General features: G+C 39.7%; 1 protein-coding gene across 7 annotated transcripts in view; it reads right to left on the reverse strand.

Moving 5' to 3' along the window:
- LOC115209166 (putative leucine-rich repeat-containing protein DDB_G0290503) overlaps nucleotides 1-22,437 on the reverse strand; it is a 260,054-nt gene that overhangs the window by 83,278 nt on the left and 154,339 nt on the right. For all 7 annotated transcript variants that reach the window (XM_036501511.1, XM_029777396.2, XM_036501513.1 and 4 more), the window contains exon 6: nucleotides 11,775-12,479. In XM_036501511.1, the coding sequence (XP_036357404.1) occupies nucleotides 11,775-12,479 (705 nt within the window). The remainder of the gene's footprint in view (nucleotides 1-11,774; nucleotides 12,480-22,437) is intronic.

The raw sequence follows: 22,437 nt of genomic DNA on the forward strand, positions 1-22,437 counted from the left end.
GTGGTGGTGGTAGAGGTAGTAGTAGTAATAGTAGTATTAGTAGAGGTGACAGTAGTGGTGGTGGTTATAGCAACAGTAACAATAGTAGTCATCAGTAGTAGTAGTAGTAGTGGTGGTGGTGGTGGTGGTAGTAACAATACTAGTAGTGGTTGTGGTAATAGTAATAACTAAACCATTAGTTCTTAACCAGTCCCCACCAGACAGAAGAAAAATCCCCCACCCCACCCCAGTAAAATGGTATAAAAGTTTTCTTGTTGACACCAATTCCATTTACTCCGGCAGCTGCTAATGCCACTGAGAAAGGCATGAACATCACACAGTCTTGTTTTTTTCTTTCCTATACAGAAGTGAATTGCCAAGAGTCATGAGAATGTTGGTATTTGTTACGAAAGTGTGTGCTCCGAGTTCAATCCATACTGTCAACTTTACTTTCCATCCTCTCAGGGTTGAAAGACAAAGAACCAACACAGGGAAGTGGATTATTGGAACAGTAAGAACATCAAACCTGAGACCTGTAGTATTTGTTCTGGCCCTGTGTTCTGAGTTCGAATCCTGTTATAGCCTACTTCAGCAGAAGGCTTCATCCATCTCCCAGTTTAACACCATCACCTGCCACCCTGAGTACAGTTGGTGGACAGAGTGAGGTCATGTCTCCAGTTTGAGATCTTCTCACCCTCCCTGTCACTTTCATGAGTCTCAGACACCCTCTGAAAGGTCAAAGGCATTGCTGTCCAACTTTACACACAGTGGAAACCCCACCTTCCACAATTTTTGTTCTTAGTTAAATTACATCGGGTTATGCAAAAGTGATTTCAAAAGATGTCACACTAACCACTCATCTTCTTTTGCAGCACATCAACAAATGTAAAGCCATAAAGACCAAATCCGCACCACATACAAATGAATGGAGAATCATAGAGAAATCCAAGACATATGTTAATGGATCTAAGAAATGCAAATTATGTGTAACTGAAAGATTGCATATTCTTTTTAGATCTAAGAATTCCACCATGCTACTGAATTCCGGACCTGAAATTTTCAGCAAATGCAAACATATGGACAAATTTCTTTTGGCAAACTGGAGGACATCACCATCTCTAGATAGAGCAGCTGTCTTGCAGACTTTGGACCACTCTCCTTTTAATTATTCTACAACTAGCTTAATTATGGCTTTACGGCCAAAGGGGATATAGCTAATTTTCTGTCTTTTCTTTTCCACATTAACACTTTTTGCATCTACCATCTCATTTTTTCTTGTAATTTCTGTTGTTGTATTAGCATTCTGTTTTGCAAACTGAATACATCACGTGTCCAGAGCATGAGATTGCTTGGAGATACAGGGCATGCTATAAAAACATGCCAAGACCCACATCTTCAAAGTAAGAAACTATTAGAAGCTTGTATCTTTATACTTTGTACATTAAATGATATTACACACACACACACACATCTTGACATCATGAATAGTTGTAAATGAATGTAATTGACATGCTAGCAGTGTCCTTTGTTTCCAAGCTTCTATCAAAAAAGATGTCTCGTCATGGAGAAACATTATTTTACTTAGAAACAGGTGAGGGTTGGCATCAAGGAGGGCATCCAGCTACAGAAAACAGGCCTCATATAAACCCCATCTGACCCATGAAAGCATGGGAAATGGATGGTAAAACGAAGGTGATGATGACATGTATATGTGTGTGTATTATATGTATTATAAACACACACATAACTAGCTTCTTGTTTCTGTCTACCAAATCCACTGACAAGGCTTCAGTCAGTCCAAATACCACGCAGTGGGATTGAACTTAGAACAATGTGGTTCGGAAGCAAACTTCTTACCACACAACCACACCTGCACATGTATGTATATATTACAAACACACTGACAATTCCCCCCTAATTCCAGCCATGATCCAAAGAATAATAAAAGAGTGGTTGGATGTTAAAAAAAATTGGAGGGAGAAAATAGCTGAGGTGAGGGGGAGGGCAAAGAGAGATGAGAGAACAAACTTAAGGGGAAACCAAAGTAGGGGACTGATAGAGAAATGAGAGCAGTACAGGAGGAGTTGTGGGCAAGCCTTAATAGTGGAAACATGAAAAATAGCAAAGAGAAGCATAAGTGAAAGTTATACAAAGAGATAAAGGAAGTGAAAGGTGAAGGAAGAGGTGTGGGAGGAAGGTATTTGTGAATGGGAGTGGGGGAGTTTTTGAAAGCCATGGAGGGGAGGGAAGGCATTAACAGGAAGAAGGGAGAAAGGTGTGTTTATATATATATATATATATATAAATAAATACACATATGCACACACGCAAATGACGGTAAGAGAGGATTGACAGTAGCGCAAACAAGATTAAGATATTTCCGACTTCCACACCTTTAAGAAGGTGTTCTTTTATGACTACTTGCCTGATATTTCCATCACAAACACAGGCAGCTGGCAGAAACGTAATAAGCACGCCAGGTGAAATGCGTAGCCGTATTTCGTCTGCCGTTACGTTTTGGGTTCAAATTCCGCCGAGGTCGACTTAATCTGTTTGTCTGTCTTTGTTTGTCCCCTCTGTGTTTAGAAATATATTAAAAAGTCATGTAGAAGGAACCATTACAGTTGGAGAATGGTGAATCTGAACAGAATTCAGTCCTTAACAGACAAGGGCTACTTTATGGGTTTGATCGTTTTGTTACCACAGTTCTAGTGAAATCCACTGTTTTTGTATCAATTAATTTGGTAATCCACTCAAAGCTTTCATTGTCCCAAGGCTATAGTAGAAGACACTTGTCCAAGGTGCCATGCAGTGGGACTGAACAGAGAACCATGTGGTTGGGTAGCAAACTTTTTACCACACAGGCAAGCCTGAAGTTTTTAACTGAGTGCACTTTAAAACAAGAAGTTTGTATCATAGAAACAAGAGTGGTTGTGGGTGAGTTGGTCTCAAGAGGGTTGCTACAACCTGTAGTAAACTATTAATCATCACACACACACACACACACACAGAGCTTGTAACCTTTATAATAATAATCCTTTCTACTAAGGGGGCACAAGGCCTGAAATTTGCAGGGCTAGTCGATTACATTGACCCCAGTGTTTCATTGGTACTCACTTTATTGACCCTGAAAAATGAAAGGCAAAGTCAACTCAGCAGAAATTGAACTCAGAATGTAGTGACAGGTGAAACGCTGCAAAGCATTTTGCCTGCTGTGCTAATGATTCTGCCAGCTCACCAACAATTCTAATTTTGGCACAAGGCCAGCAATTTCAAGGGAAGGCGAAAGTGGATTAAATTGGCCCCAGTACTTGACTGGTATTGTATTTCATTATAAAGAAAGCATGAAGGGCAAAGTTGACTGTGGTGGAATTTTAACTCCAAATGTAAAGAACTGGGAGCTGGAAGAAATGGTACAAGGCATCTTTTTTTTTTTTTTTTTTGCTGTGCTGAAATGATTCTACCAGCATGTGGATTTCACAAGCAAGGGTTAAGAAAAGTCTTTGACAATGGCCACCACCAACAAATTTAGGTACTTTTGAGCTGGACATTATTAATTTTGTAAAATTTATTTGCCAACAGAATGCGACAGTCCTACACAGGACAATGTTACTGCTGTTTAGCAACAGGAAAACATCTTTTCCAGCTGGTTACTGTCACAGTTTGTGTCCTTATAGCATGAGCAAGGGAGTTTATTGCTCCCATCTCTAGCCATCATGATACTCATAGGCCTAGGTTTCTGCAAACCCTAAAGTTATAAGAGAATTACTAGCATCCTATCCTGAGGGAGACTCGGCTCCCTTTATCGGTTTAGTACTACACACTCAAACACTGGCTGTTGGGACTGTTGCTGTGAAAGGATTAATTTCTATTTTTACTTCCCATCAATAACAGAACTGACACCAACCTTGGATACAGAGGGGGTGGAGAGGAGGGACTATAAATAACCCCAAAGAATGCTTTATTTATTCAAGGGTATTAACTTTCTGTAATCTCAATGTTAATCTAGTCTAACCCAGAAGAATTTGAAGAGACCCTGTCAAATAAATCTACATAAATAGCCATAGGGTTGCAGTGGGGGAGGGAAATAAAACTGAAATTAAATCATTGCAACTATAGAATCAGATGGGGGTGGGGTGTCTTATCGGTGGAGCATCTTAGTTATGGGATAGTGGAACACTGAAAGAGGGACAAAAATATGACAGAGTAGTGAAGGTTGGGGAGGAATAATAATGATGATGGTGGGGGAGGAATAATGATGATGATAACAGTAGTACCATTTACTATAGCTTATGTTGAATGCTCCTTTATTATCTCCACCTCTTCCCCCTACCCCCTCTCTCTGAAAATTAAGTAAATAGTGCAATCAGGTTTCAAGTTCTCAACCAGGTTTGTGGGTCACCCACCTAAATACTTTCATTATGTATTGACCATCCCACCGTTTGTTGTTGAATTATCATTATTATTAAGGCAGTGAGCTGGCATGCCAGACAAAATGCTTAGTAGGAGTTTGTCTTTACATTCTAAGTTCAAATTCAGCCAAGGTAGACTTTACCTTTCATCCTTTTGGGGTTGATAAAATAAGAACCAGTTGAACACTGGGGTTATTGTAATCAACTTACCTTCGACCTCAAAATTGTTGACCTTGTGCCAAAATGTGAAATTATTATTATTATTATTAAGGTGGTAGGCTAGCTGAACCGTTAGCTGGCCAGGTGAAATGCTTAGCGGTATTACGTCTACCGTTAGGTTCTGAGTTCAAATTTTGCTGTGGTCGACTTTGCCTTTTATCCTTTTGGGGTCGATAAAATTAGTACCAGTTACGCACTTGGATTGAGGTAATCAACCTAATCCCTTCCTCAAAATTTGAGGCCTTGTGTTTCCAGTAGAAAGGATTATTATTATTATGGCGAGCTGGCAGAATCATTAGCACACTGGACAAAATACTTAGTGGTACTTCAGTCGTCGCTACATACTGAGTTCAAATTCTGCTGTGGTCAACTTCGCCTTTCATCCTTTTGGGGTCGATAAAATTAGTACCAGTTACGCACTGGGATTGAGGTAATCAAGCTAATCCCTTCCTCCAAATCTGAGTCCTTGTGCTTCCAGTAGAAAGGATTATTATTATTATTATTATTGTTATTATTATTATTATGGCAAGCTGGCAGAATCATTAGCACGCTGGACAAAATACTTAGTAGTATTTCAGTCGTTGCTACATTCTGAGTTCAAATTCTGCTGTGGTCAACTTCGTCTTTCATCCTTTTGGGATCAATTAAATAAGTACCAGTGGAATACTGGGGGTCGATGTAACTGACTAGTCCCCTCCCCACAAATTTCAGGCCTTGTGCCTATAGTTGAAAGGACTACTATTATAATTATATTGAGCTTTCAATCCAGCTCCCTGATACTCTTTAACCAGGTCATTTATAGTACATACCAGTTCCCATCTCAACCTCCACCACAGGACTAAAGCAAGAACAGATTCGTCCAGTAGGTTTCTCTTTGACAAATACCTAACTAACAGGAGTCTATTATTTAGAAGTGAATACAAATGAATTTCCCATTTGGCCCATGTAAGCACACAAACATGGACCTGACAACAGTGTTGACAACGATGCTGATGATGATGATGAGTAAGTGTGTGAATGTAATAGACAAGTAAATACTAGAATAAAGCCAAGTGCAAATTTGTGACTTCATGGTTGAAAGGTTTCACTTTCTTTCGTTAGTCTGGATTTAATTAGCTAAGAATCTACATACAAACTGCAAAGTGACTCAGATGTTGTTTCCTGCTTGTTGTCAGCAGTTGTTGCTGAGCAATTATTCCAGCCCCATCCCAGAGAAAGAAAGAAACTGTATAAATCTTTTTGTTCTATTTCACATCTGGAATTCAGGTTATGAAAATAAATAAAGGTGTACACATACACACCAACACTAACTCACTCACATACATACAATAAAAAGACAGCAAAAAAGGCAGCAGATTGTTTGGATACTAAATTTCAAAACCTCATTGGAACCTAAACTCATGCTACAGTCAGAACTAATAATCATTACACAATTTCAAACATTATTTATAAGCCAGGACCATTTTAAGCAGACACAAATTGGAATAAAGGATGATAATAAAAAAAGCAGTAACTAACAAATATAGTTTGAGCTTGTCACACTTCGTACAGAAATAGTTGGACAGGGAGAACAATCTGGAACGTTGAATCATTTTCAGAAATGAGGTTTGCATGTGTGTGTGTGTGTGTGTGTGTGTTGGTGGTGGTAGGGCGGGGGGCAATTAAACAGAGGTGGAGAGGGGAGAAGAAAAATTTAAAGAATTTGGCACCTTGTGCTTTTGTAATTGCTTTATGCTTTGTAGAAAATTGAAGAATGACAAAATAAAAGCCCAGAAATGGGTACATACACGCATGTCCTGCAAGAAAATTTCAAACAATTTGTATTTTTTAACCCTTTCCACTCCTCCACAGCTGCAACCATTTCCTTTCAGCCCTTCCTTCCAAGATATAACCACACTCTACAACTAACACCACCAGGCAAGCCCTGTTCGTGCTTCCAAAAGGAAAAGAAAAATGTTAGGTGGGTGGGGGACTGAGTAAATTTAACTTTTCATGATGTAACATTATTAGTAACATTATTAAACTGAAGACCTCACACAACCACAATCATAATTCTTCTGTGATTCATTCATACCTTATCTTAGATTTACTATGTAATAAAATGGTCCTGACATCATAGCACTAGACTTATTTAACCATTTAGCATTGAGATTACTGCCTAATATAATGCTTATTCAATCACATTGTTTTGAATTAATCATGCATTATTTTGTAGCTTTGAGATTTCAATGATGTGATTGTTTATTTTTAGGATGACATTGTAGGGAAAGTGTGAGAGGCTGGATCCGGCCTGTTTAATCATAAAACAGGGAGAATATTTGGCCCAGATGTGTGTGTGAGATTATATATATATATATATATATATATATATAGAGAGAGAGAGAGAGAGAGAGAGAGTGTATGTGTGTGTGTGTGTGTACACTCACATTTATAGTCTCTGAAAATGGTGTGAATGTTACACAATTCCATTCCTGTCTCATACAAATTCCAGGACTTCTGCTTAAATGAAAATTTATATTAGCACTTGTGTTCTTGTGCGTGCATGGGAAAACAAAAACCTGTCTGTATGGTCACCGAAGATTTATAAGTTAACAGAGATAATATCTTGAAGTAAAAAGTATGGGAAGGGTGTATGTGGGATTGGAAGAATAAACAAACAGCCGCCTTTCTGTGCTGTTAAAAGCTGAAAAGAAAGAACAGACAACAGATATGTCTGTCTCTACACCACCAACACCACCATTACTGCTGCTACCAAGATTTCATAAAACTTTTCTGATGTGAGTCACAGAGAACAGATAAAAATGCAACAGGAATCAACCAGCTAACCAACTTCCCAAATGACAATAATATTAGCAAGGCGGTGAGCTGGCAGAAACGTTAGCAAGCCAGGCGAAATGCTTAGCAGTATTTCATCTGCCGTTATGTTCCGAGTTCAAATTTCACCAAGGTCGACTTTGCCTTTCATCCTTTCAGGGTCGATTAAATAAGTACCAGTTACGCACTGGGGTCGATATAATCGACTTAATCCATTTGTCTGTCCTTGTTTGTCCTCTCTGTGTTTAGCCCCTTGTGGGTAGTAAAGAAATAGGTATTTAGTCTGCTGCTACATTCTGAGTTCAAATTCCGCCAAGGTCGACTTTGCCTTTCATCTTTTTGGGATCAATTAAATAAAGTACCAGTTGTGCACTGGGATTGATGTATTCGACTTGATCCTTTTGTCTGTCCTTGTTTGTCCTCTCTATGATTAGCCCCTTGTGGGCAATAAATAAATAAATAAAATAAACTGTCTTTTTGCAAAGTAAAGAGGACAAAAAGAAACCCAAAAATGCAAAATGGCATTTACTTCTAAAGTAATTGCATTCTCTTGTTACTCATTTGACTGTGGCCATGCTGGAGCACTGCCTTTAGTCGAGCTAGTTGACCCCAGGACTTATTCTTTGTAAGCCTAGTATTTATTTTATCGAACCCTTTTGCTGAACCACTAAGTTACAGGGACGTAAACACACCGGCATTGGTTGTCAAGAAATGTTGGGGGACAAACACAGATACACTAACATATACATACATATCTATATACGACAAGCTTCTTTCAGTTTCCTTCTACCAAATCCACTCACAAGGCTTTGGTTGGCATGAAGTTATAGTAGAAGACACTTGCTCAAGGTGCCACATAGTGGGACTGAACCCAGAACCATGTAGTTGGTAAGCAAGCTACTTACCACACAGCTACTCCTGCGCCATTAGTATTCCTGATTTTACTAATACAGGGATAAATCTTGCTGGCAAGGGAGAGGAAGAAAGGAATTTTTGGATGGATCCAGTACAAATATATGCAATATTTATTTGTTAAACCAGACAGTAAGAAAATGGTAAATATAGAGACTGGACTCACTGATTATGTCAAGGAGAGGAAGAAAACCTTGTCAAGTGGAGGGTGAGAAATGACAGAAACAGGAAATAGATGATGATGAAATGGTTATTAGTGAGGTTAATAATGGTATTTCTCAAACTAACCAATTCCATTCTGCCAATGACACAAGTTAAAATGGAGACTTAATAAACCACTTCATAACTAAGTACACCATTATTATTGCTACAGCACTGTATCAAAAAGAAGAAAACTGGTTAATTGTAACCCTTTTGAGACCAACCAGTCTGAAATTGCCCCTTGTTCTTTGATACCACCTTTGTTTTAACCCTTTAGCATTCAGATTCTTCTGTTAAATGTGATGCTTACTTATTCCCATTGTCTTGAATTAATCATGCATTCTCTTGTAGCTTTGAGATTTCAACAATATGATTATTTTTAGAATGACATTGTAGGGTAGGTGTGAGAGGCTAGATCTGGTCAGTTTGAACATAAGGCAGGGAGAATATTTGGGCTGAACATGGCCAGTTTCAATGCTAAAGAGTTGAAAGAGATCAGAATTAAAATCTTCCATCAAAATGATAAAATCATTTTACTAAATTCACTATTTTCAAAATCGGTCAAAGCAAAAACAGTAACAAAAATTTAAAGAGATTTTAAGACTTTCCATCAAAATTTCCTGTTAATCTGTTCCAAACACCAGTGTGACAAAAATACTTTACTAAATTCTTCATTAATTTCAAAATAGATTGAAATGAAGGCAGCAAATTTCTTGAGAAATATGATAATGAAAGGATTAAGTTTTTCCAAATTAGTCAGTTTGATTTTATGTATAAGAGTGGTGAACAAAAATTTTAAATTATAAATAGCAAGAATTTGTTCTTGTGGTTTTTGAGAGTTGAGTGGCAAGAAGTAGAACTATAACTTATGTTGAAGAACAAACCCACTTCTAGAAATAAATTTAGTCATATGAAACGAGGTGCTTATGTTTAAACGAATGACACAGAGTACCACAATTTTAATAATCTATTAATTGCCTATAAAACATTTGTATTTTTTCAGAATATGACACATTATTAATACAACACAAACTTATGGATATTAACAGCACAAAAATATTATTTTTCTCTGTTAGCATAAGTTTAATCAGTGGTCCTCAACCATTTTGGAGGTTTAAAGCACAATCGGAATTAAAATCTTCCCTTAAAATTCCATGCTAATTTATGTTTCAAACATCAGCGTCATAATGAAAAAGGGTTTTTTTTACTAAATTGTTCATTATTTTCAAAATAAATTGAAATATGAAATAAATCTGACTCAATGTGCAGCCTATGTTGCCATATTGTTACAAGACAACACAGCTGTATAAAATGGGTTGGTTTCAATGAATGTATTTTTAACTGTTAGCATTTACAATAGATATTAATGCTAAGTCAATATGTTGTGCCTGAGTGATTGCCTCCTCATCATATGGTTATAGGTTCAATTCCAATGCATGGCACCTTGGACAGGTGTTGTCTACTATAGCCCTAGGCCAATCAAAACCTTGCAAGGCTTTGTCTACCCATCAATGATGAGAAACAAGTAACTAAGTACTGGAAATCAGAACCTTTCTGTTATAATGTGTTAAAGAATAATTTGCATGTTTATCGAGGCCTCTAATTTATCATCATTGTTGTCGTTGTTTAACGTCCACTTTCTATGCTGGCATGGGTTGGATGGTTTGACTGAAGGCTGGCAAGCCAGATGGCTGCATCAGGCTCCAATCCAATCTGACAAAATTTCTACAGCTGGATGCCCTTCCTAATGCCAACTACTCCAAGAGTGTAGTGTGTGCTTTTTATGTGCCACTAGCATGAGGGCCAGTTAGGTAGTACTGGCATTGACCATGATTGAACGGTGCTTTTTACATGCCTCTGGCACAGGAGCCAGTAAGGCAGCACTACACAACACATATGTATGTGTACAGATGTTTCCTTGTTGTCACATGTGATAGTTGTAAAGGAGTGTCACTGTCATACAAGCAGTGTCCTCCATTTCTAATATTCTGTGGAAACATGCCTGACCATGAGGAAATATTACCTCGTTTAGAAACAGATGAGGGTTGGTGACAGGAAGGGCATCTTGCCATAGAAAATCTGCCTCAAATAAACTGTCACACCCATAGAAAAGTGGATGTTAAAACGATGATGATGATGTCAATGGAAGGAAATCTAATTTAAATTTCGATCAATAGTTATCAAACAAAACAGCAAATGTTTTACTGATTAACCAGAAGAATCTGATAAGATTTCTTCATATAAACGTAGACATGACCTGGGTCAATCTTTGGCCACAACACATCTAACTTAATAGCATCATCTGATAGGATCTCTCTATTGAGGTGAAAGCAATTTTTGCGTAGCATTTTCTGGCAATGTCATATGAAAATGTCCCTGTTTTTTATGAGAAAAAAATACCCTGTGGCCTTAAAGTGAGGGGTCACTCGTACACAGAGCTGGATAACAAAACCGTTCCCTCTTTAGTGTCCATCCATAATTATGACCCTAGTATTGATCTATTGCATTTCAATCTGTTTTAGGGTTAGAGTTAGGGTTAGGGGTGAGGGAGGGTATCTTTTTTTTCTTCAGAAATGTATATAAACCCAATCTGTTTCTTAAACGAATATATAATATGTAACAGGAACATTTTCATATGATGCTGCCAGAAAATGTTATGGCAGAAATTGTTTTCACCTCAATAGACGTCATTGATTGGTTGAAATTGATGAAATGCAAGAAATTAAACAACAATGTAACAAACTACAGAATTTTCTCAAGAAAGCCAAGAGAAAAAGATGTTTTATAAACACATTCTACCAGTATACGGAGTTTAAAATTTTTTTAGTTACATAGAAATTATTTTAAAAATCTGCTGGTCAAAGTGAAAAGAACCAATTTTTGTCATGAGCTGACAAAGAGAATTAGAAATGATTGTTGGTTGAGAAAAGTTATTTCCCTTTGATTTCTTACTTTCAGACATGAGAGAGAAGCCATGTTTATAACATGAGTGAATGAATAAGTGAAAAAGAGAAAGAAAGAGAGATTGTGTATGTGTGTGCACGTGCTACCTGAAGGGGCCATTCAGAAGGGATTGAACCAAATGACATATAGTTACAAAGTAAGCTTTTTAACAATTAACAATTATTCCTGCATTTATGAAAGTTTGGGGTTGTTTGTTTTGGGTGGAAATAAACATCTTGGAGGAATTTGCAAGCAGGAGTTTCAAATTACTGAACCAAAAAGTATGGTACTTACTTTCAATTCATCTGTTTCATTATTTCTGGAATTGTAAAAGAGTTCATTATCTCCTGTTTGTGGCATGTCTGGACCATCTATGGAGATCTCTTGACCAGATTTTGCTAAGGAAAGTCGACAAGTAAATTCTTTGTTCTCTGGAGATTTCTCGCGAAGACTGGACGAACGATTTAGAGAACCACGTGGTTGGACAGACGATACCTGCTTTTCTTCAAAGCTATTGAGTTGAGATCTGTGATTCGGTTTATCACCAGAACTATATCTGTAAGTAATATTACTTTTAGAGATTTTAGGAGGAATTTTAGTTTCACTTTTTGACACGTCTTCAGATCTGTCACCGTCCCTAGAGTTTTTGATTTCAAAAGCGTTATCATCATCATCATCATAATCATCATCATTTTCTGTTGGAATGAAGTTCAGGTTATCTCCGGAACGACTGAGGAATTTGGATGCCTCGAGGTTACTCGGTGTTATTTCTGTGCTTGAACTTAAATCGTGCAAACTGTTACTTTTGCGCAACCCCTCAGTGTAGTGTTTGTCATTTTTGTGCTTCAAACTACGGACACCGCGGTAAGTGTTCGGAGTTTTGAGTTTATCAATGTCAAATCTATCAAACGATCGTGCGTTTCGAATCAATCCAACATAACCAGATTGTCTGCCAGTTTGAGAACCATGAGTATTTACAGAATCTTCCGAAGACAAAGACTGGAAAGAAAGCAAAAGAGACAAATTAAAAAACAAGATTTACAAATTTATCAAAAAGTAAGGAATAAAAAAATTTTAGAATGGTACAACAATGCACTATAATACAAACAATGGTCTATTTACCTGTTGTAATTTAGTCATCCATAGTCTGATATAATATTTTGGAATAATATTCCTTCTTCCGATATTCTTAGATGGAGTCCATCTAAGAATATCTGAAGAAGGAATATTATTCCGAAATATTATATCAGACTATGGGTGACTAAATTACAACAGGTAAACAGCCCATTCTCTATATCATAGTGCATTGTAGTACCATTCAAAACTTTTTATTCTTTACAAACAGTACAGAATGCTTCAAGCGAACTACAATACTCTCTTATCAAAAAGTATTTTCATATCACCAGGTCTCACCTTGTTTAGATTAAATAATTATAATTAATGCAATATTACTTCCACCATATTTCAACTACTAAAGAAAATACAAGGAACTGAGTCAGTAATAATTTATTCAGTGCCTTAAATCAGCCCAACAGTGTGTAAACCCATTATTTTTCTATCTCTTTGCCTATATTTTCTATAACCACAGCACTTTCATTGTCATCATTATTGTACACTATTTGCAGCAGGCTGATGGCACCACAACAAAAGTTTTCTCAATAAAGCTGGAGTTTTTCCATCGGATAAAGCCATAGCACTACTTCATTCTGACTTTCTCTTAGTGTTTTTCTTGGCAGAGACATTGGGGTGGTTTGCCCAATAAAGGCGGCGAGCTGGCAGAAACGTTAGCATGCCGGGCGAAATGCTTAGCGGTATTTCGTCTGCGTTACGTTGTGAGTTCAAATTCCGCCGAGGTCGACTTTGCCTTTCATCCTTTCGGGGTCGATAAATTAAGTACCAGTTACGCACTGGAGTCGATGTAATCGACTTAATACCTATGTCTGTCCTTGTTTGTCCCCTCTGTGTTTAGCCCCTTGTGGGTAATAAAGAAATAGGTTTGCCATTGCCTTCCATAACTGGATGGTCATTGGCTCACAAAGAGCTCATCTGTCCTGTGACAGAGCTTGTTTCTAGTCCTTCTGGGCATCCAGAGACCTTCATAAGAGCAGCAAGCTACTCAAGTGGGGGAGCCAGTTTAGCAGCTGACCATTCAACCACAGAACAGGTAGGACTGGTTTACATGGGACCAGAAGCAGATCTCAGTAGCCTGTGATGAGATCCCTGACCTGACTAACAACACAATCCACATCACCTGAAAAATGCAGTCAGTGATGTATAAAGTCATCTGTTAGTGACCAGTGATGCAGAAGGCCATTTGATAATGACAGGTGAGGTAGGCCATCAGAAAGCGACCAGCAGTACAAGTGGCCATCAGAGTGTCTAGTGGCACATGTGGCCATGGGAGAGCAAGCAGCTGTGTATGTGGCCATCGGTGCATGTGGCCACAGGAGAGTAACTGGCGGTGCACATGGCCATTGGAGGGTGACCGGCGGTGCACATGGCCATCGGAGGGTGACCAACAGTGCACATGGCCATCAGAGAGTGACTGACGGTGCACATGGCCATCAGAGAGTGACTGACGGCGCACATGGCCATCAGAGAGTGACCAACGATGTACATGGCCATCGGAGAGTGACCAGCAATGAATAAAGCCATTTAATATTGAACAGTGAAGTATAAAGTTATCAGAGAGTCTTGTTAAAAAAATAAAAATAAAATCAGTTGTAAATGATATTGTTTGTCTAACAGACTGTGTTCTGTTAGTTTCTACTAATCTTTAAGATTAATCTAAATCCTCATCCCCAGTTATTAAAGACCTAGTAACATTCATAGTCTTATAATACGCCCTGCCCCACTTGTTTACATTAATGAGAAAACAACATTATAATGATGCTAAATATATAATTGGAAGCAAGAATCTAGAAAGTTCCATTTCCCCAGCAACTATCCTATGTCAGAGGGGATGGCCAACATTTGGAGTGGGAAGCTTTTCTCTTCAAAGTCTCTCATAACAAACCCACACATACATTTTACACATATACATGAATGTATACCACAGGATTCTTCCAGTTTTCAACAATCAAACTGACCCTCAAAAATTTGATCAGCTCAAAGCTAAGATACTTGCTCAAGGTGTCACACACTGAGCATGGACCATAAACCATGGGGTTGTAAAGCAAACTTCTTTACTGCACGCGTGTGTGTGTGTGTGTGTGTGTGTGTGTTTCTTGCCCCACACTACCACTTCATGGTTGGTAAAGATTTGTTTGTGTCCCTGAATGTAATTTAATGAGAAAAGGAGACCATGTACCAGCCCTAAAATAAATCCTGGGGTTGATTTGTTCAACAAATGTGGTGCCCCAGCATGGCCACAGTCCAATGACTGAATCAAGTACAATAAACAAAAAATGTGTGCGTGTGGGTATGTGTGTGTACATGTGTGCATAGGTGTACATGCATGCGTGCATAGGTGAGTGCTTGTGTGCAAGAACATGTGTGGTACATTAAGTGGCCAAGTGGAGAGGGTTAAGCCAGAGTAATTACTGTAAAGTGCTGAATGTTAAAAACTGGGACGATCATGGACAGGAAGGGAGTTTTAGAGAGAGAAGTAGCTGAGTGGAGGTGTGAGTGGTAGGGTGGTGTTAGGGTTAGTGCAGGGGATGACGGAAGAGGAGGAAATTTGGTAAATGGTGATAAGGTAGCAGCAGCAGCTGCATGCAGTGGTGAAAGAGAAAGAGAGAGGACTAGATAATGTAGCATTTGGTTGGTGCAGTGGGGGAAAAATTTCAGATGTAGCATGTGAAATCCCACTCTTGTAGTGATGGTGGTCATGGTGGGATTGGGGGAGAGAAGAAAATGTTCAAGTCCTAGAACTTGTAGGACCAGTTATCTGGTTTCCACGACATTCCCTCTGAGCAAGGTCCAGTCCATTGTAGGGCAGCTCTTCTTTTCTGCCAGTTGAGTGGACTGGAGCAATGTGAAATGAAGGGTTTTGCTCAAGAACAAAATGCATTGCCCAGCCTGGGAATTGAAACCACAACTACATGATTGGGAGTTCAAAACCCTCACCACTAAGCCATGCACCTTCACACAGAAAAAAAGAGGAAATTGTTATTTCTGAATTTCTTTCCTTTACTTGTTTCAGTCATTAGATTGTGGCCATGCTGGGGCACCACATTGGGGAATTTTGGTCAAATGAATCAACCCCAATGCTTTTTCTTTTAAAGTTTGGTACTCGTTCTATTGGTCTCTTTTGCTGAACTGCTAAGTTACAGGGACATAAACACACCAACATCAGTTGTCAAGTGATGGTAGGGGATAAAGAGACACACACACGACAGGAGTTGGCAATGCCCAGAGCAGCACCATCTTTCATTGTCTGTTTTGGGTTGGTTTCTACAGCTAGATGCCTTTCCCAACACCAACCACTTGACCAGAAATGGCCTGAACTCTTTGCATGAACACCCTCCCTGTACATAACTCCATGTCCCCCTACATGGCCTTGCTTTTTTCTTTTTGAGCCAAAAAATTAACTTAAGAGAATGTTGTTCTGGGTGCTTTTTTTTTACTTGGCACCAGCACTTTGTATGTGGCACCAGCACTGTCTCTTCTGCTCTCATGGGCAAATTCTGTTGTGGTGGTGGGTCTTAGTACAGCAATACACCATATATTTTGGTTCTTTCTCATCTCCTCTCATAAAAGAAAATGGTTTTTAAGGTACCATTTGTTTTTGGTTTTGTTGGCCAGACCCAGTAAATAAATGTTGTGATTCCTTTTGGAACCAGTTCAGGACCACAATACAATCACAATAAAAAAAGTTTGAAACTTCTAACCATTAAGTCAATAGCCACCCCTGCTCTCCCAATTTTCTCTTCCTTCTATCAAAGGAAACTGAACTTTCATAAATTCATTTGTTCGGGGATATATTAGAGCAAAACATTTGATAAAAAAACAACAAAACGTGTTTTCTTTTTATGTTTAAAGCTGTCCAACTGGTTTTTCTGATGAAAGACAAGAAATAGATTAAAAGTTTTTAGTACAACCGACCCACCTTTGCAGTTATTTTGAGGAAATGACCAAAGGTATGAGGAAATTAGAAAGAAGTAATTAAGTAGTTTAACGATTAGCTGTAGAACCTTTCTGCTTAACTGACTTCTGACTGACAACAACAATGTAAAAAAAAAATACAGTTAATGTAGTTTTCTAAGTGAATATAAGGAGGTTTAAAATTGGGGAAAAAACTACAAATTTGTAATAACAGCAGTGCTTTCTAATTTTGGCACAAGGTCAACAATTTTGAGGGGATGGGGTCCATGTTGATTATATCAAGCCCCAGTACTTGACAAGTACCTTATTTTATTGCTCCCCCACCAGATACATGAATAAATAACAGTTATTATTATTATTATTATAGGTGGCAAGATGGTAGAATTGTTAGCACGGCGGGCGAAATGCTTAGCAGTATTTCGTCTGCCGCTACGTTCTGAGTTCAAATTCCGCCGAGGTCAACTTTGCCTTTCATCCTTTCAGAGTCGATTAAATAAGTACCAGTTACACACTGAGGTTGATATAATTGACTTAATCCATTTGTCTGTCCTTGTTTGTCCTCTCTGTGTTTAGCCCCTTATGGGTAGTAAAGAAATAGGTATTTCGTCCGTCTTTACATTCTGAGCCCAAATTCTGCTGAGGTTGACTGTCTTTCATCCTTTTGGAACCAATAAAATAAGTACCAGTTATGCACTGGAGTCAATGTAATTGACTTAATCTTTGTTTGTCCTTGTTTGTCCCCTCTATGTTTAGCCCCCTGGGGGCAATAAAGAAATTAAAAAAAAAAAATTATTATTGAGGTGAGCTGGCAAATTGTCAGCAAGCTGGAGAAAGTGCTTAGAGGCATTTTGTCCCATTTTGATTAGAGTTCAAATTCCGCTGAGGTTGACTTTGCCTTTCATCCTTTCAGGGTCGACAAAATGAGTACCATTTGAACATTGGGGTTGATGTAATCAACTTATCCTTTCCCCACAAGATTTCAGGCCTTGTGTCTATAGTACAAAGATTATTATTAAGGTGGTGAGCTGGCAGAGTTGTTAGCACACTGGACTAAATGCATAGCGGTATTTTGCCTGTTACTACATTCTGAGTTCAAATTCCACTGAGGTCGATTATGCCTTTCATCCTTTTGGGGGTCAATGTAATCGACTAGTCCCCTCTCCCAAAATTTCAGGCCTTGTACCTATAACAGAAAGGATTATTCTACCTGAGAATTACATTAAAGATAAACCTTGATAATGCTGGTGCCATGTCAAAAGTACCCAGTACACACTGTGATATGGTTGGCATTAGGAAGGGCATATAAACTATGCCAAAACGAACGATGGGATCTGGTGTGGCCCCTGACCTTGCTAGCTCCTGTTGAACTTGTTCCTGCATGGAAAATGGACATTATATAATGTCATCATTGTTTTAACATCCAGTTTTCCATATATATATATATATGCCAAATCAGACTGGAGTTCAATGCAGCCTCTCAGCTTACCAACTCTGATCAAACTGTCCAACCCATGCCAGCAGGGACAATGGATGTTAAATGATATCATTGCTTTAACATCCAGAAGGAAAGATACCATTGAAAATGGTGTCTAAAAGTACAAAAATGTGGGTGAAATGATGGTTTAATTGTTGGTCAAATAACACCAAACGGAAATGTGTGTGTGTGCATATGGAAGCGTTATCACTAGAACATGTTAATTACTCAGCAAGTAATTATTTTCATTAGCCATTAGTTGTGTAATCATTTTCTTTAATTAAGAAAACTGATACTTTACATTCTTTCGGTGATATTAGTTTGGACAGAAACGGCTTTGGTGAAGAAATAAGATCTCAAGAAAGGTGGGTGGCTTGCTTTGTGGATCCCTGCCATTGTAACATTCATTTATTTAACTGTTAATGGAACTGTTGCTTTCCTTTATAAATAACAACAGTTCCATAGAACTGGGACAATTTCACTGCAGCTAGATAACGTCCTTCCTAATGAATTTAACAGGAAGTGAGGCAGGCAAATGGATTGTGGGAAGTAGAGTCATCTGAGAAACACACTACAAATTTACATAGAAACTTCTAAGAAAGCACATCACGGATCCTTCACAAAGTTTTATGGCAGTGGTTCATATGGCCCTGGGAGCCCATGTACAATTTTGTTTGTTGAAAATCATGTGTAATAAATTGGTTATACTTCTAAAATACACAAAATATTTTTATTTGCTTATACATGCCAGCGCCGCCTCGGCTGGCTTCCGTGCCGGTGGCACGTTAAAAGCACCAACCGATCGTGGCCAATGCCAGACCCCCCGGCACATGTGCAGGTGGCACGTAAAAAGCACCCACTACACTCGCGGAGTGGTTAGCGTTAGGAAGGGCATCCAGCTGTAGAAACACTGCCAGATCAAGATTGGAGCCTGGTGCAGCCCTGGCTTCCCAGACCCCAGTTGAACCGTCCAACCCGTGCTAGTGCGGAAAACGGACGTTAAACGATGATGATGATGACATCATCATCATCATTGTTTCATGTCCGCTTTCCATGCTAGCATGGGTTGGATGATTTGACTAAGGACTAGCTAACCAGATGGCTGCACCAGGCTTCAATTTTAATCTGGCAGAGTTTCTACAGCTGGATGCCCTTCCTAACGCCAACCACTCTGAGAGTGTTATGGGTGCTTTTACGTGCCAGTCAGGCGGTACTGGCAACGACCTTGCTCGAATCTTTTATACATGCCACCGGCACAGGTGCCAGCAAGGCGATGCTGGTAACGATCACGCTCGAATGGTGTCTTTTGACATGCCACTGGCACGGAGGCCAGATAGCTGCTCAGGCAATGATCATGCTCGGATGTGCTCTTAATACCCTACTACACAATTTGTAATATTTAATTATAAAAATATAATGGGATTTTTAAAACTTCAAATGGTTATGAGGGTCCAGTAGAATAAAATAGAAATCAAAGGGGTTCATTTGTTGTGAACCATAATGATGGAGAATAGTTGACCATACAGGCTTGACCATTTGGAAGTATGTAACCAAGAACCTCATGTGGAGAGTTCTTGCGATATTGTGGTCACTTCCTTTTCCAAACAATGGTATTGGAGAGTCTTCAGCACCTTGAGTGACTGAGCAAGTCTTTCCAGAGACAGCAGGAACGACTTAGAAAAGATTGCTCTGACACCCCATCACTACCCATCTTATCTCCTTCACCACCCTTAAATAATGTGGTGTAGCCATGCATTTCCTCTATGGCAACACACCTGTGTTTACCCTGTCATACTTTAGCCTTCCAACACCTGGCAAAAAGCCAGCTCCTCCTCTCACCCTACCCCTTACTTGAAGGAACTTTTCCTCTCTTCTTTTTCTTATTTCTTTATTGCCCACAAGGAGCTAAATATAGAGAGGACAAACAAGGATAGACAAACAGATTAAGTCGATTACATCGACCCCAGTGCGTAACTGGTACTTGATTTATCGACCCTGAAAGGATGAAAGGCAAAGTCGACCTCGGCGAAATTTGAACTCAGAACGTTGCGGCAGATGAAATACCACCAAGCATTTGCCTGGCGTGCTACCGCGTCTGCCATCTCGCCACCTTTCTTTTTCTGTCTTACAACTTACTTAGTGACCTCATTGATGCCAGTGTCATGAAAAAAGAAAGCACCCAGTACATGCTGTAGGGGTTGGCATTAGGAAGAGCATCCAGCTGTGAAAATCCATTGCCAAAACAGACAGCAGAGCTTGGTGCAAGCTCCTGACTTGCCAGTTCCTGCTGAGGCAGCCAACCCATGACAGCATGGAAAATGGAAGTTAAATGATTATGATGGCAATGGGCTTCTTTCAGTTTCTGTTAACCAAATCCATCCACACGGCTTTGGTTGGCCAGGGGATATAGAAGACACTTTCCCAAAGTGAAATCATTCCAAAGCAGACACATTGGAGTTTGGTACAGTCCTCTGGCTTGCCAGCTCCTACTGAACCTGTGATGCCTGCTTCCCAGTCATGTGGTTTTGAGTTCAGTACCACTGCATAGCACCTGGGGTGTCTTCTGTTAAGGCCGTGGGCAGACCAAAACCTTGTCAATGGACTGGGTTGATGGAAACTGAAAGAAGCCTATAGTGTGTGTGTGAGAGTGCGACTGAGCGAGCGAGAGTGCGACTGAGAGAGTGAGAGTGCGACAGAGAGAGTGAGAGTGCGACAGAGAGAGTGAGAGTGCGACAGAGAGAGTGAGAGTGCGACAGAGAGTGAGAGTGCGACAGAGAGTGAGAGTGCGACAGAGCGAGACAGAGAGTGAGAGTGCGACAGAGAGTGAGAGTGCGACAGAGTGAGAGTGCGACTGAGAGTGGGAGTGCGACTGAGAGTGGGAGTTGCGACAGAGAGTGAGAGTGCGACTGAGAGTGAGAGTGCGACAGAGAGTGAGAGTGCGACTGAGAGTGAGAGTGCGACTGAGAGAGTGAGAGTGCGACTGAGAGAGTGAGAGTGCGACTGAGAGTGAGAGTGCAACTGAGAGTGAGAGTGAAACAGTGAGAGTGCGACAGAGAGTGAAAGTGCGACAGAGTGAATGAGAGTGCGACTGAGCATGACTGAGCGAGTGAGAGTGTGACTGAACGAGTGAGGCTCCTATTGAACCATCCAACCCACCCACCCATGTCAGCATAGAAAACAACAAGAGTAAGGAAAGTGTTTGCATAACACGAGACAAACAACCACATTGTAGGGCGAAGGTATCTTTAATTAATCTAAGCCACCAAAACAACAATGTCGCCCTGTCTACAAGTCGTAACCTAAACCAGAACGAAACATAAATAAAATGAAATGCTTCAGATGACAAACAATAAAACATGTCATTCAGAGTGGGGATGGGTTGAGATTCATCATTAAAATTACAATTATATGGCTCTTTATCATTGCCAATATATTTTAAAGGAGACACCAAGCCTTCTTTCACGTGTCCACAGAGCATATCAAAGAGAAGTGAACTTAAGTGAATTTACGCTGGAGGTATTTCATTGTGTGTGAGGATTTTATCAATGTATGCATACAGAGCAGAGACGGTTTATTGTATTGGTAGTGACTGATATATTTGTGTATATAATATAAGTACAGCCACGTGGTCTGGTGTTCAGTACCACTGCATGGCACCTGTGGTGTCTTGTGTTAAGGCAGAGGGCAGACCAAGGTCTTGTCAAAAGACTGGGTCAACAGAAACTGAAAGAAGCCTATTGTGTTTGAGTGAGAGTGAGTGAGAGAGTGAGAATGAGTGAGAGAGTGAGTGTGAGAGTGTGCGAGAGTAAGTGAGTGTGCAAGACAGGGTGAGTGTGCGAGACAGAGGGTGAGTGTGCGAGACAGAGGGTGAGTGTGAGAGACAGAGAGTGAGTGTGCGAGACAGAGAGTGAGTGTGCGAGACAGAGAGTGAGTGTGCGAGACAGAGAGTGAGTGTGCGAGATAGAGGGTGAGTGTGTGAGACAGAGGGTGAATGTGCGAGGCAGAGAGTGAGTGAGTATGCAAGAGTGTGAGCAAGACTGCAAGTGTGTGAGCAAGACTGTGAGTGTGCATGCAAGCCTGTGTTTCCTTGTCTTGACCTTGAGATGTAATAGTTGTAAAGTTCTCATCCTTATCAAACAAGCAATGTTCATTTCTAGTCTTCCAGGAGAAAAATTTCTGGTCATGTGGAAATATTGCTTGGAAAGAGGTTATGGCTTACCCACAGGAAGGGCCTTTGGCTCTAGGATTTAAGCTTCAACAAAATTCTGTCTGACCCATGCAAGATCAGAAAAGTGGATCTCAAATGATGATGATGATGTACAACTGATATAAAACCTGTTGAGAATGAGGGATATCATTTCAGGAGTTCTTACTTGTAGTTCTTGTTTTAAGGAAGAGCTGGCAGAATGGGTAGAGCATCAGATAAAATTCTTTGTG

Source organism: Octopus sinensis, linkage group LG3 (genome assembly GCF_006345805.1).
Source record: "Octopus sinensis linkage group LG3, ASM634580v1, whole genome shotgun sequence".
In the NCBI taxonomy this organism is placed as follows: Eukaryota; Metazoa; Mollusca; class Cephalopoda; order Octopoda; family Octopodidae; genus Octopus; species Octopus sinensis.